The 16347-nt window shown below is 40.2% G+C and overlaps 1 protein-coding gene across 1 annotated transcript in view; it reads left to right on the plus strand.

Moving 5' to 3' along the window:
* The window catches only part of WWC1 (WW and C2 domain containing 1), an 83043-nt gene that overhangs the window by 56214 nt on the left and 10482 nt on the right, over positions 1-16347 (plus strand). Inside the window, exons 10-17 of the mRNA XM_081899119.1 lie at positions 4322-4411; positions 5835-6370; positions 9343-9451; positions 9920-9994; positions 10727-10813; positions 13260-13452; positions 14718-14867; positions 15755-15855. Of these exons, the coding sequence (XP_081755245.1) occupies positions 4322-4411; positions 5835-6370; positions 9343-9451; positions 9920-9994; positions 10727-10813; positions 13260-13452; positions 14718-14867; positions 15755-15855 (1341 nt within the window). The remainder of the gene's footprint in view (positions 1-4321; positions 4412-5834; positions 6371-9342; positions 9452-9919; positions 9995-10726; positions 10814-13259; positions 13453-14717; positions 14868-15754; positions 15856-16347) is intronic.

Below are 16347 nucleotides of genomic sequence, written 5' to 3' on the forward strand. Positions count from 1 at the left end.
GTGTGGTGTGAATAAGTTCTATTTGTCTGTTCCAGGTTTTTTTGTATTTGACTTCTTCGTATGATCCCAAGTTCTAATATTACAAGAGAGTGAGAATACAAAAACCTGGGGTTTACCAGCCAAAATCTTGGTTCTGGTCTCTAGTCACTTAAGATATCAGTTGACATAAGTGACATTCTTCCTGACATTTGTTTCAACCTTGGAATGAACAGGCATGAGATGGCAAAAAGTGTCATCTCATGGTGTGAATCTCTATAAAGTTGATGTGTTCAGCTGCTGCATTCAACATCAGTATCCCCAATAAACACGGAAATTGATATGGAAATGGGGTTTTCTTGTGCTATCTTACTTGGATTCAGGCAGAAGCAAGGCTCACATCTCCAAAGAAACATTAGAATTGTAGCTATATTTAAACTCAAATGTTTCTTTTAAATGTTATCCCCATAGGAACTAAAGTTTTGGGAGGGATGCGGTTTGACAACAAGACTATCAAGTACATAAAAGCTGCCACTTTTCACACTCTGTCTCCCGTAATTCATTTGGTTAGTAAAAGAATTATATTTGGTGACTGGATCTTATGAGACTACATCACCATTTCAGCTGTAGATTAAGCCCCATTGGGAAGGTGCAGTAGTAACAGGGTGAAAAGCCTCTCTGTAATTGCCATTCTTGGTGTGTGGGTGGATAGTACTTTGAGTCTGCAATGATGTTTCTGACAGTCAGGCTTTTCTCGCTAAAAATGACTTGAACATGCTGTCCTTTATCTTATTTTATTTTTTGTGCATGATTTTATAGGCTTCTTTTTGTGCATAACTAACAGCCATCCCACACAAATGAACCAAAAATGTGTTTGTGGGGTTTAAAACCTCCTGACATCTGAAAAATTCCAGAATCCTAAGTGCATGTGATATTTATTCATCTCCTGCTGCCCTCCAGCTATTCGAATGCTGTCTAGATGAGAAAGAGGGACACACGCAACTCTTTTTCTAAAAATACCACTTGATGCTTATTGAGGTGGTGCTGCTTAGTTACAGACGGCCATTTTCTCAAACATTCTGCTACACACATCTTCCATTGGGACTATTTAATACATTTGGGTGAGGTGTGTACTGTGCGCCATGTTTTACTCCCCTTAATTTTTAAAAAATCATTAATATTTTTCTTATTATTCTTCCTTCCAATGTACCTATTCTTATAGGGCAACTGCTGAATTGATTGATAGCTGAAGGTTGGGGAACTTTGTTCCCACTCAGGCTGCTTTAATAGATAGCATTCAAAAAGAACATGAGCAATCTCTGATTGAATCTATCCTGTATAGTTCTACAGATCTCAGGGCCTTTTTAAAAGTCAAACAAAAAAAAAAAAAATCCAACAACTGTTCTTACATTAGTAGAATGTTGTGTGGGTGGTACAGCATCACAGTTACCTCCCAAAATTGAAGAGACCACTAAAGGCTTTGAGTGGATTCTGAATTATCTTCTAGGGACCAACAAACTCCTATAGCAGGTTCACCCTGCTTAATGGTTTTATTTACAATTAAGCTGTATCCAGAAATTAAGGTTTTCTAGCAAGCTTTATGCTTCCTTTCACGGGAGGGGAAGGCTCTTCCAAGGCATTTGTGTGGTGATAGGCTTTCCTCTGGTTCTGCATCAACAATAGAAACTGTCATAGAAGCAATAGGGTAGTTTCTTCTAGATACTATAGAGCTACACTGTACGACCAGTCTCTGCTGCAACTCTTTAGTGGGATGTATTCCTATCCCAACAGTGCCTTGCAGTAGCCCCTTGTTGTGGAGGGAACTGTGAGAGTGAAGAAGGCTAGAGTCCTAAAAAACCATATGGTGCCTCCAGCCTTACAGTCCCCATGTTTCTTGAAAAGAGGTAGGGGAAAGAACCAACTAATGGGCAACTGGATACAGTAGAATATAAAGTAGAATGTGTTTAAATAGGTGGATGGGAAAGGGAAGGAACTCAGATAGGGGTACAATTTTAGTCAGTGTGTAAGAAACATGCTAAGCTCCTGCTTTCTGTTCTCGGTCTTCTCTCAGTGGGGAAAGGTCATGGCTCATTGATGTACACCTATGCTTTGCATGCAAGAGGTCCAGGGTTAATCCTGAGCCATCTGCAAGTAGGGCAGTGAATGTCCCCTCACTGAAACCTTGGATGGCTGCTGCCAGTCAGTGCAGACAGTGTTAGAATTCCTGCTCCGTGATTGCAGTCATGGGATTTTTGTCTATCACATGACGGTGTATGTTTTGACTCCACAGATTGGGAAGTGATGGAGACAGGATGTTGCTGTGTTCCGTGAAGTGGGACTATTGTCCTTTGTTTTTTCTCTTTGCTGTCTGATGCTAGAGAGAGAGGGAGTCATGTTGCAGTGCTCTGTGTGTGTTTATATGTAAATAAAGTAGATTAGCCAAAATGCTAAGTTGCTGAGGTCTGTTACACAAACTGCGAAGACTCCGCGGATCCCTAAGTGTGCCGATGTCTGTTGGCATCAGTCGCTGTGATGTTCAGGCAGTTGAAAGCTTTTGAAGCTCCTGAACCAGGAGGGAGGGAACATGCCAGTCGGGCATGTGTCTCTGCCATTGTCCTACTAGAGAGTAGGACGAGCTCCTGACAACCAGTACTATACTGAGCTAGCTGGACCAATGGTCTGACTCAATATAAAGCAGCTTCCAGTGTTCCAGGTTGCTTCTCCCTTCATCTCGATAATCTCCTGAGTCTCTTACTTCTTTGTTCTCTCTTCAGTCTTTCCACTCTTGTAAGAATTTGTTCCACCTCTGACTTAATCTCCTCAACCCACACCATTATGGCAGCGACTAACAGCCAAAAAAGGGATATGTTCTAGATAAATAGTGGTGGGGTATATTATAAAGAGTTTCAGATGCACTTGTGGTCCTGCACTGCTAGTAGTTTGGCTGTTTTCCCATGGAAACTACCGGTAAATGTATGCCCCTTGAATCCTCTAAAAGTCGTGGGGAGTTCCAAGGAACAGTCTTGTCACTGTGAAACAAGTGCTTGTCATTGTGGGGTGGCTGCCATTGTGAAACAAGACCTCAAGTCTGGGTTCTTTTAATGTTTTTAGCATGAACAGGTCCTTGTAAGAACTGAGTGTACAACAGCAAGGTTCTACATTTTTACACTCACTTAATGCTGGAGCATTCTCTGCTCCCCACCCCTGCTTCTGGCAAGCTCAAATCTCAAGGTGACCCTTGTTCTCCTTTCTGTCGTATAATAGAGATAAATACAACATGGCTTTAATGTACCTTAGATGTGACAGGTTTTAACGTTCGTTCACAATTGAAAAAACTTATTTTTTCTTAGATTTTTGAAATTGTCTCACCTATTCTCTCATCTCCAAGAAATATTATTAAGTGTTCTCTTTAAAACAACTCTTGTATTCAGCCTGTTCACATAAGGAAGTGAGAGACAATCCTCCTGAAACACCTTACATATTTTTGGGTCCCTGCCAGGAAACACTAATCTTGCTTATGTAACAGATCTTTTTTTCCTTCCTGAATAGTTTGCATACCCTTTGCAAAGACGAATAATGTAGAGAAGGTCAGGTGTCTTCTGTACGCAAAACTAACATGGCTGATGATACTTTTTATTTTTCCAAACTGCCTTAAAGTTCTCTACAACCAACAAATCTTAAACTGCACCTGGAAGTGTGAAGCCAGAAGTGCAAGATGCGTCTGAAGTGCAAGATGCCGAAGAATTGTGAATTTCAGAAATTAAAAATAGTAATAAAGGAATAGTTATATAGATAGGAAGTTTCTTCAGGTGACACCCATTATTCCTATTCTGATGTATTTGACGTAACATTTATTGAGTTACACTATACTTGCTTTTAAAATGTTATGTAGCAAGAAGCTTTTGATGTGAAGTTGAATGTGGATATTAAGAACAAAATGCTGCTTTAACAAAATGCTGCTATAGAAGAAGAAGAAGAGTTTGGATTTGATATCCCGCCTTTCACTCCCTTTAAGGAGTCTCAAAGCGGCTAACATTCTCCTTTCCCTTCCTCCCCCACAACAAACACTCTGTGAGGTGAGTGGGGCTGAGAGACTTCAGAAAAGTGTGACTGGCCCAAGGTCACCCAGCAGTTGCATGTGGAGGAGCTGAGACTCGAACCCGGTTCCCCAGATTACGAGACTACCACTCTTAACCACTACACCACACTGGCTCTCTATAGACAGGGCTTTGGAGATGACACCCTGCCCATCTTCAGGGCATTTCATTGGAAGGGCTTACTATGGCTCCTTAATAGGATAATGCTTTGAGTTGCATTTTAAGCTGGTTTTTTTTCCTGTTTGCAGATTGAAATTAAATAGTAAAAGAAACCAGTTGGTCCGAGAACTAGAGGAAACAACGCGATTAATGGCAATGTTGCACATCCAGCTGAAAAAGTAAGTTTTGCACAGGCTTTTTAGACATACTTCACATGAATATCGGCTGTATACTCCTACAATTCTGTCTTATGGGAAACATGTTTCCAAAACTGGTTTGAAAACGGACTTGCTGCCAATCATAAAACAGCACCACTTCTTTGTACCATCTGCTGCTGTGTTAACTTTGGGATTGAAATAGTGTTGCAAAATGGTGTTTTCAAACATTGTTCTTTACTTGAAATACAAGTAATAACATAAAGAAGAGTCCTGATGAATTGGTTACTGTGATTCACCTAGCTCAGTGTCCTTTTCCCATCAATGGCCCACTGCTGGGCTTGCAAATCTCACAAGCAGGGCATGAATGAAACACACGTCTTATTTTTTTAAATAGACTCGTTCCATTTACCCATCTTTACTAATAGCCATTGATAGTTCTGTTAATCTGTCTGACCCCCTTTTAAAGCTATTGAAAGTAGTGATCACTATACCCTGAACTGTCAGTTCCATAGATTATTAGTGTATTGTGTTGAAAAATCCTTTATCTGTTTGATCTTCCTTAAGTGACCTTGCACTGCAGTATTAGGAAAAGGAGAAAAAATTTCATCCGGTTTCCCTATTGTCTTGAACCCACCCCAAATTATAAAGCCCTGAACATTAGCATGAGCATATGCTTTTTGCTTTGGTGCAGAAAAGCTGCATTTGGTTTGCAATATATGTCTCAACCCCATGACAACCCAGTGACTATTATAAGGAGGTGCAACTGGAGATGCAAGGTGCTGATGTGTGGCTATGGGGCACAATACAGCAACATGCCTCCTCCTGTACAATTTAGATACCAACACAATATGGGGCTAGGATCTTATTGCATGCACCTAGCAGGTACTGTTATACAAAATGCATCTGTATTTATTTCATTTACTTCAAATATTTCTGTCTTGCTTTTTGATTGCATTTAGGCTGTTTTTTTTTAAATAGGAAGCAGTTGATAATTGCTTTTAAATAATTGTTTTCTCATTTTAAATATTATTCAAACAAAATGAAGCATCAACACACACACACACACACACACACACACACACACACACAGAGAGAGAGAGAGAGAGATCATATATATTCATTGGAACAAGATGGGTTTTTGCATGACAATGGAAGGTCATCAAGAAGTGGGAATCTGATGGATTTCCCAGCACACAAAGTTCCAGAGTCTGTTTAATTAAGACTTAAGCGTTTGTTGTCGCTTCGCTCAATTTATGTCCTGCTCAAGGTAATGTCTCTCCTTATCCTGCACAACAACCCCATTAGTGGCTTAGACTTACAAACTGTGGCTGGGTGGGAATTTGAACCTAGGTCTCCCTGGTACTAGTTAGGACACTGCAGCTGCTATGCCACACTCTTAGTTGCACCTTTCATCTCAGATATATTGTTCTCTCTTTTTTTGCAGCCTGTCATCTAGCATGCTTTCCCTGTCTTCTGGCAGCAGTCCTGGCTCTCTTGCATCCAGCAGGGGATCTCTGGTCACCTCAAGCCAGGATTCTTCAACCTCAGCCAGCTTTACTGATCTGTACAATGAACAGTTTGAGCAGCTGGACTCTGACTACCAGAGCAAAATGGACATGTTGCTTCTGGAGAAAGCCACTGGTTTTCGGCCTTCAGGCTGCATCACTACTATCCATGAGAATGAGGTGGTGAAAACTCAGAAAACTGACGTTGCTAACCGTTTTCAGGCCCTGAGATCCTTATCTGGGACACCAAAATCATTGACTTCTTTGTCTCCAAGGTCATCTCTCTCTTCTCCCTCTCCACCTTGTTCACCACTAGTGATGGACCCATTCTTCACAGGCGATACCTTCACGGGTCAAATGGATTTTGAAGATACTGAAATAAACAGTGGTCTTTCTGAACTTAGTCTAAACACTGCAAGTGGCAGGAAGTACAGAGTGGAAGAATCTAAGACTGGTGTCAAACATCTAGACCAAGGTAGAGTGACTATTGGCCACCTCCTCACATTCAGCCAAATTATTTTTCCCCTTTAAAAACTGATTTCATTTAACAATACTTTTAAAAATAAAACAACCTGTAAAGCAAGGAACAAATGTAAAAATAAAATTTTTTTTAGATATACTAACCATCATAGGTGGAGACATTAGTGGAGCTGAGATTTTGTTATTAATGTGTGTCCAGAAAGAAGATACATTTAATGTATTTGGTATCCATAAGCAAGTGTCTGTTCATTCAGCAGATCTCTCTCCATCCCTCCCCCATCCCCCGCTCATACACAAATAGCTCTGTGACTGAAACTACAATATGTTCTTGAAAGTGGGAGAGGAGTTGGTCAAACATAAAAGCAACAACCTAGATGCAAACAGGCTGCTTCTGGCACAACTGTTTCTAATTGAAAGAGAAATAACACTGCAACTTAGTTATTTCTTTCTTTTATGGAAATGTTTTATATACTGCTTTCCATTTAGCACAACAAAACGGTAAACAGTTAATGAGTGCAAAGGATTCTAAAATCTTAATCAAGCAGCAGCATCAAATCTGTATGTAGACTCCACACTCTAGGCGGATTCAGACAACCATCCTGTTGTCAGTGACTCTTTTTAAAGTAGTGTGGCATTAGGATTGCTGCTTGTATAACAACAACAACAACTATTATTATTATTATTATTATACCCCACCCATCTGGCTGGGTTTCTCCAGCCACTCTGGGTGGCTCACAGCACATATCAGAACATACTAAAATATCAAACATTAAAAACTTCAGATGTCTTATAAAAGTCAGATAGTTGTTTATTTCCTTGACATCTGAAGGGAGGGTGTTTCACAGGGAGGGTGCCACAACCAAGAAGGCCCTCTGCCTGGTTCCCTGTACCTTGCTTCTCGCAGTGAAGGAACCAGCAGAAGTCCAGTGTCTGGGCTGAATGATGAGGGTGAAGACGCTCCTTCAGGTATACTGGGCCAAGGCCGTTTAGGGCTTTAAAGGTCAGCACCAACACATTGAATTGTGCTCAGAAATGCACTGGGAGCCAATAAAGATCCTTTAGGACCAATGTTATATGGTCCCGGTGGCTACTCCTAGTCACCAGTCTAGCTGCCACATTCTGGATTAGTTGTAGTTTCTGGGTCACCTTCAAAGGTAGCCCCATGTAGTCCAAGCAGGAGATAACCAGAGCATGCACCACTCTGGCGAGTCAGTCTGCTGGAAGGTGGGGTCTTAGCCGGCATACCAGGTAGAGTTGATAGACAGCTGCCCTGGACATAAGAATTGACCTGAGCCTCCATGGACAGCTTTGAGTCCAAAATGACTCACAAAATGCTGTCAAAGAGTCCACAACAAGATGGCCACAGAGCTTTTATTTTGAGAGCTTGCTGAAGGACTGGCATGTTGGATCTCTTTAGGTATTGCACAGTCCACCTACCCTATAGACTTACTTGCTAATCTGTGAAAGAGCACCAAGTAGAATTTCAGTTAGTATCTCTAAGGTTTTGTTGTGTTAAGTAAGCAACATATTAATGGGTCACATAACCCTGATCAAGGAAAGATACTGGAATGGTGTTTGCCTTTAACACGGTGCCCTGAGCTTTTGCCTTCTCTTTTGAGCAATGGCCACGTTTGTAGTATGAAATGGTTATTATTCCCATTAGATCTTGCTAGTAATTAGTCTTAACCTTTCTTGGTTCCTTGAGAATGGCTGCGGCTGTTAAAGTGAAAGCTATAAGGCGCTAAGCAGATTAAGTGATTTGGGGTTGTTATTCAGTCAGCAGACATAATAATCACCACAGGTAGTTTATTTCAGGGCAGTAATGAGGAAAGCATCCACTCCCTGGGTTCTGCTCACACAGCTTAGAGTAGCGCAAAAGCTGCATGATTGAGTTACCGCCTGGCCTCCTGGGATCATGTGTCCTCACATGTTCTTGTAAGTAGAACTAAATAGCATATTCCCCAAATCTCCAACACCCCTTCTTTAGTGCTTTTTTCCAAAGCTTTTTCTGCTCCCCAATTTCAGTATCTTTTATCTAGTTTAATTAACTTGAACAATGGAATTTGTGCAGTTAAAAACTATCATCCAGATTTTTAAAAATAATAATGAAGTAGGGCTTTGGGGGGGGCAGGAGATAGAATGAACCTGTATCGGGAAAATATTTAATTAGAATAATTTCTGTCACACTTACTGGATTTTCTTGAGAAGCCACAAAGGTTGCATTCTTAAAAGACTGCAAATCTGTAGGTCCCATGTAGAGAAGTATTACCAGTAGTGAGCAGCTTAGGGTAAGAGGCATGAAGGTGAGTTGTAGAACATGCCACTGTCTTAAGATAGTAGAACAATTGAGGCCAATAATTAATTTGCGGTGGGCTCACATACTGTCTTGACAATCAATGTACAGAACTTCTGTAATTGGCAGGCTGCATTTGACTTGCTGGGTCTTATGCTGTGTTGGCCTTGTCTTATTTACCTGATCATCTCTTTGTCTGTTCTGCAGGACATCTGCACAACTGACATCTATTTTAAAAAAACATTCTTGATCTTAGCATATGAAAGTGGTGTATACTGAGTCAGCCCATTGGTTCCTCTAACTCAGTACCGTCTATCTGCAGCACTTCTCCAAGACTTTATGTCAGAGTAGTCAACACGCTGCCCTTCAGATGTCGGTAGACTCATACCTGCTACTCTGGCCAGTGGCCAGGGAAGATTGGAATTTTAATCCAACATCTGGTGGGCTCCACATTGGCTACCCCTGCCTTAGGCAAAGTTTTTTGTTTTTTAATTCCCAATATAACAGACTTGGTTGCTAACATTTTTAAAGTTCTGTCTGTTGTCTAAATAAAGGGTTCTTTTTGAGGGGATAACAACATACAAATTAAGGATTAGTCTTTCACTTGCTGATGCATCCAACTCATGATAAAAATGATCAAAACTGCTTTTCCTTTCCTCCCTCTGTTTTTGTAGGTGTAAGTATGGTTGAAGGAGCTGCGCTGAAGACAGCCTGTGTATCAGCTGCAGTGTCAGATGAGTCTGTGGCTGGAGACAGTGGAGTGTACGAAGCATCTGTGCAAAGGTACTCTTATGTATTACATGGTATACATCCTAACCAAATCAGACAGTGCAACAAGGGAGCTTCCAGGATTTACCGTATTTTTCCATCTATAAGACACCCCCATGTATAAGACCTCCCCCTATTTTTGCAAACTCAATTTTAAGAAAATGAGGGGAGATGACCCAGAGTTGTTGAGCTTCTCTCCCCCACGCAACTGCAGGCAGGAAACACTCCCTAGATGGTTTCCCGCGCATAGTGGCATCAGGGGAAGTTGCGCTCCCGCCAACTGGCTGGCAGGCGCACCGCTTCTCCCCCCACTCATTCCACTATCCATGTATAGGACGACTTCAGTTTTTTGACATGGTTTTTGAGTCAAAAACCCTCGTCTAATACATGGAAAAATACAGTAATTGTTTTTGTGGAATGATTTGCCCAACTCAACCCCAGTATTGCAGACATTAAGCCATCTAAATGTTCTCTTTTTTCCAGGCCTTGTGTGCCAGAAGCTGTTGTGTTTGACAATGAAGATGCAACTAAGACTGCTAAAGTTCAAATTTCAATGAAGTAAGCCGAGTTATTTCTCCAGTGTTTTGAACTAATATCTTAATTCATTTCCAATACTTCTCCCACTCTGGAGTCTTTTATATTGTGCAAATAACTTTCAGTGTTCAACATTTCATGTAATATTTAGTGAAATAAATGGCATAAAAATATTTTTTGGATTTGCGTATCTTTGGTGTTGATGGGGGAATATTGCTGACTTGATGACAGGGCCTTAGAGTACAGGCCTCTGGTACTTCTTAATACAGTATCCCTTGCTTATTTCAGCATAGTGTAAGTTGTGGGGAAAATCTAACTGCATGATGGGCTGCCTGCTTTGAATACATTTCCCTCCACCATATTGTTAACAATGTTAAACGTTTGTATTCACTTTTATAGGCAGAAAGTGAATTTCCCAGTCCTATTTTGCATTTTAATGGACCCCTGAGTAAATCAATTCTGATTTGCCAAAAAGTATTGTTACTCCATCTAGCAATTTTGTCTCTCCCTAATCCTAAACTTAATTACTTAAATTAAATCCCACTGTGTTTGGTGGTAAATATTCTTGTGGTTGTAGACTTGTAGTCCAATCCTGTGTGTGTGCTCTCAGAAGTGAGTTCTACTGTTTTTGGCTAGTCTAAGAGTACACAGGTCTGAAAATCAGAAAGTGTCTTAGAATATCAACAACCTCTTTTGTGATTAGGGTCATTTCTAACACTGCCTACAGTTATATTTTCTCTTTATTTTCCAATTTAGGTATGATGAGAAAAATAAGCAGTTTGCAATATTAGTTGCCCAGATGAATAATGTGCCTGTTCTCTTGCCACAGCAAGACCAGAAAGTGTAAGTAAGTGGAATGACATGCTGGACATGCCTGTATATGATTGTGGGAAAGAGAGGGGGAGAGGGAGACAGAGAAATCAGTATTGAATAAGCTGACAATCAAAAGATAGATAAGTGCCAACTTTAGCATATGGCATGGGAAATTGGAATTATTTTCTAAAATTTGTTTCATTCCTGTGTGCTTTTGCAGATTCATTGTCTTTGGGCTAATTTGTTACGAAGGCAATTGACCAGCTCATAAAGGATCCATTTTATTGCTTGCAAGTGTGATATCCCAAATATGCTTACTTCAGTTGTGAAGTAAAACTGTTTGTTGTTGTTTATGTTGTTGTTACCCTAAACTTTAGTTAAGGAGTCTTGTTGAGCTGCAATCCTATACACATTTACATGGGAGTAAGCACCACAGAACATGGGAGGGACTGGGTTCTGAACAGACATATACAGTGGTATCTTGGTTCTCAAATGTAATCCATTCCAGAAGTCTGTTCAGCGTCCGAAACGTTTGAAAAGCAAGACGCCTCAGAAACAGTAACTGACAGTTGCGTCAGATGTTTGGCTTCCGAAAAACGTTTGAAAACCGGAACACTTACTTCAAGGTTTTCAGCATTCGGGAGCCGAAATGTTCGAGTACCAAAGCATTCAAGAACTAAGGTTCCACTGTATAGGATTGTGCTTGTTAAGTCAGCTATAGTGCTTTATAGGTACAAAAACTATATTAAATTAAAGTCCCCACTCCCAGAATGCACTCACAATTTAACTTGAAATGAAAAGAACAGTGCTTCCAAATGTACGAAATAGAGTTTCCACACTTTGACTGCTACATCACTCTTTTTGGGGTATAATCTCCATAATTGAACATTATGGCTACTCATTATCCTGTTGTGTGAGGAACCAAACAGCAAACTACTCTATCTAGCATAAATGACTTCTGCTTGTGCAATGGGACTTCCACCCCACTTCCCGCACACCCCTAACGCCCCCCCCCAAATCACTCTGGAGGGATAGTGGGAAACCCAAAGCAAAGTGGGGTGAGTGTGCAGGATGGGGAAGAGGAAGTCCTATTGCAGATGCAGAAGTTCTTTCACTTAAAATAAGTTGGCGTTCTTGTTATTAAATATACCAAGAAAAAAGCACACCAAGAACTCAGGCCAATGTAAGTTTCCATCTCTATTTGAGTTTGTAATCCTTGTCAGAATACATACTTCTGAATGGATTAGTTTTTGTTACTATTGATTTGTGAGTAGGGACCACTCCCACCATTGAAACTTACATTGGCCTGAGTTCTTGGTGTGCTTTTCTTCTTCAAAGTTGTGCTTTCACTAGCATTGGATACAACCCATACACAGTAAATAGGATGGTATATTTCACAATGCAGTGGTATATATTGGTAAAATTGGATGGTCTGCTGAATCATAATTCCAGTAGTGATGGATCCAAAGTGTTCCCATTCACCTGACACACACCCAGTTTAAGGAGTGGGGTGGAAGAGGGGAGTACACCGCTGTAATGCTGGGAAACCTCTTTTCCTCCAGCCACTCCCCCTGGTACAGGACTTAGCAGAGCATGGGGTTTGGTAGCTGTAACAACCACAGATTGTCCTTCTATCTGTCCTCATTGAATAGCTCATCTGGTACAGAAGAAGCCTCTGTGAAATACAAAAGTTAGACGGAAACTTTCATGGAGCACATACAAGCAAAGCCGCAAATGTTAAAAGTATTAACTGACCCAGCTTGGTTTGCTTTTCAAGAGTACTCGTCTTGAAAATATTTTCTCGGAAGCAGAGGAAATTAACTATAGTAGTTTCGAGTCAAGATTAAGCATAAACTGGAGTTAATAAATGGTTTAATGGATTAATGCATGCATTATCTGACTATAGTCTATTTGTAAATGTTTTTCTCTGTAAAAGAATAGTAATGAATAGTTCTGGGAAACTGGAAAATTATCTGTCCTAATGTCTTCCCATAAGGGAATTTCAGCAAGCTGTTGTTTGCTTTATGTAGATTATGTGGCTCATCACAGTTTTCTGTCTCTCTTCTGTTTGTGTACAAAAGATGGGAGAAAATAATCCAAGACAGAAGCAGAAGTTTTTAGACAGTCTTTCCCAGATATTTTCACATGCCTGTAGCTCGTACACAATCTTCCTATCTTTAATTTCTGACTAAATTATGCTAATAAATGAACTTTAATATATTTCATCTTGCCAGCTCTGTATGATAGATATCCAACAGAAACCCTGCTGAAAAAATTAGACGTTGTAAAATAGCAGCGCCTACTATATGGCTACTGTTTCAGGGCAAGTATACAGCAGCATAGTGCTCACTATTATATTTGGGATTGATCCTGTTGCTTATGCTAAGTTCTTGTGTGGGGATACTGTGCTGAACTGTAATATCCTCCACATATGCTTGTAAAATAAATAATGCTGATTATAGCTATTTTTCAACAGGAGTGTTCGTGTGGCTATTCTTCCTTCTTCTGAAAGCACAAGCTGTTTGTTCCGCACAAGCCTAATGGAAGCATCAGACAATCTAATTTACAATGAATTATTTTGCGTTGCAATCCCTTATTCTGTATTACGACAGAAGACATTAAGGATTGATGTCTGCGCTTTGAATAAGTACCACCTTGAAGAATGCTTGGTTAGTGTTTGTTTATGCTGTTGGCTTAATGCTTTTAGTGTTTAAACTATCATTTGACTGATAGTTAGGGTTCCCTGTATAACTATTACATTACCAGACAGAACTTTGTTACTATTTTCTGGAAAGTAATAATTTTATTTATTTATTTATTTAATGCAGTTATATCTCTCCTTTTAAGGTATTTGTATCAGTGTTTATTGATACAAGGATAATACAAACCGCAAAGCAATGAAAACAAGCTCATATATAAACAACTAGAGCTGTAATCCTAACCATGTCTACTCAAAAGCAAGTCCCATTTAGTCCCATGGGGCTTGTTCCCAGGTATATGGGCTTAAGATTGCAGCCCGTTATAATAGAGACGTCTGTCATAAGAGAAACGTCTTCCTTTGAGAGACGGCTTGGCGTTCCTCGCTGTTCATTGATTTGTTTGATTCTTTGTTTGACTCTGATACATATAACAACTTGTAGTTACTTGTATATTTTGTGAGATGTGTTGTATGATATATACATCATATTGAAGTGGCATGTTCGTATATTTTGAATGACATTATAACCGATTATATATTCACTAACAGTTATTAGCCAGGGTGTTGCAGTTGCATTTTTGTAGATTGTTGTAATAGTAGTGACTATAAATATGAAGCCAGCATAAAACTGTTAATAAAAGCTAAGCAGAACAAAAATTACAGATATATGTGATGTCTTTGATATATCAACTATCTATTGTTATTTTTAGCACTGGTCTTCTTCTGTCACAATGAATTTATGAATGCATGACTTCAAGTTCTTGCCATAAGGTTGCACACTTTCATTTTGTTCTCTCTTAATGATGGTACCCTCACAAGCACCTTGGGAGCATATGGGACTGCCGGCAGATGCAGCAGGCAGTGCTTACTGAAGCGACTTATTTGTGTGTCTGCATGGGTCAGTTGATATTCAAAAGTGGATCCCAACACAAATATCCTGGGAGCACCCATGGCGCTTGAAGCAGGGCTTGCACTCACGCTAAAGTGCTATTTCTGCAAACTGGTCTTGCCAGGCATGCTTGTAGACACTGCCGGTGTGACTTCCCCACTGTGGGGCTGGCAGCTGAAAAAGGTGCTGCTGCAATTATGGAAATTGTTATCTGTGTAATGCAGAAATTGCAAGGGAAGGAAAATTATATTCGTACCTCAAGGTCATGCATTTCTCTCAACATATGTTTTCATTCCTATTTGAATGTTATGAAGATGTCCATTGCTGTTTTCTTTTTGTTTCTGCAGGGAGGTGCACAAATTAGCCTCGCTGAGACTTGCAAATCTGGAGAGAGGTCAACGCGTTGGTATAACCTCCTTAGCTATAAATACCTGCAGGCGCAAAGTAAAAATAAGCAAGATGATATCTGTTCCAAACTACCCTGCACTGAAAAAATGGTAATAACTTGTGAATGAAGATGTTTTGCACAGCCCACACTAGGATAGAAGACAAAACCTCAGATTTGTGGGTCTGAAATATACCACATTTTCCCGTGTATAACGCAAGGGTTTTTGTTTTTTAAAAAACCATTTTAAAAATTGGGGGTTATCTTATACACAGAACATGGGCATTTAAAATATTTAAGCAAATGTCTGGGATTTTGGCTTGGGCAGGCTGAGGCGGTCCCTCCTGCCACCATCCCCTCCTTCTCCTTTCCCTGCTGGCTGTGGGCTGGCAGCCAGCTCACCTTCTGCAGCCACTCTTAGCTCGACCACCAGGGGGAGAGCAGCCACTGCCTCGGCTACCTCTGCTCACCCTTCTTTCCTTTTTTCTTTCTCCCTCAAACGCCTATCCTGCCTCGCTCCCCGCCTTCCTCAGCTTTGTTTACTTGACTGCATGGCCTGGCACAGAGAGGGCCTTGGCATCCTGCTTGGGAGCTTCCTGCTCATCACTTCCCTGCAGCCCTGAGGGGGAGCCGCTGCCTCTACTTCTGCACCACTGCATGTACCTCACGCTGGAAATTTTGAGGGCAATTGGCCAAAAAACATATCAACAACTTTCTGCCACCGCTGCCAATCGTCCGGATTTTCACTTCTCTTTTAGGGTTTTGTTTTATTAATTTTGGGTTCAAAAAATAGGGGTCATCTTATACACTGGGGTGTCTTACACACAGAAAAATATGGTAACTCCTCTCAGAAAATGTGAAGCTTTTGTTTCTCACTAAACTGTGTACTTAGCTGGCAGAATACTATTCTCTGGGTTCTCTGGGTTTCAGTAATGATAGCTTCTGTTGAAACTAAATGGACATTAAGAAATAACAATGTCATTAACTCATTCCCCACAGGACTCTGTATCTGCACTGCTGGAACAGACTGCTGTTGAACTCGAAGCTGTAGAGAAAAAGCTAGAAGAAAGCAGGAGCACTTTACTTACTAGTGAGAACTGGTAAGTGATATGAAGCTGTTATATTACAACACTGCAGTGCTGTAGTTTCTATGGGCTTTTATGATAATATTAAAAAGGAAAGAGTTAAATTTAAGGTAAAAACATGTAGTCAAAAGGTTTTGTCGCTATTGTGTAACAATTTTGCACATACCCTTCCCTGAATTCCCCATACTGTAGAAGAATATTTCTCTCTAACCATTTTTCATTTTTCAGAAATGAAGGAGATAACAAGGTTAAAAGTTAAATTATTAACTTTTAGAAGTCAACCTTTACACTTCTAATTTTTGAAGAAACTGTATTTTATTTTTTTACCTAAATTGAATGCATAGGTTCTAGTTTATTCCATTATTAGTGTGTTGCAACAGAGTATAGCCTAATCAGTTTAATTTGTTTAAATTAGTTAGCTAAAAAAACTGCTAAGGTGTTCCCAGAAATGCTGGAGCTGTGCTTTTATTAAGTTCAAAAAAGAATCTGTGTGATTGCCCTTTTGAG

Source organism: Podarcis melisellensis, assembly GCF_964234715.1.
Source record: "Podarcis melisellensis genome assembly, chromosome: 2".
NCBI lineage: Eukaryota > Metazoa > Chordata > Lepidosauria > Squamata > Lacertidae > Podarcis > Podarcis melisellensis.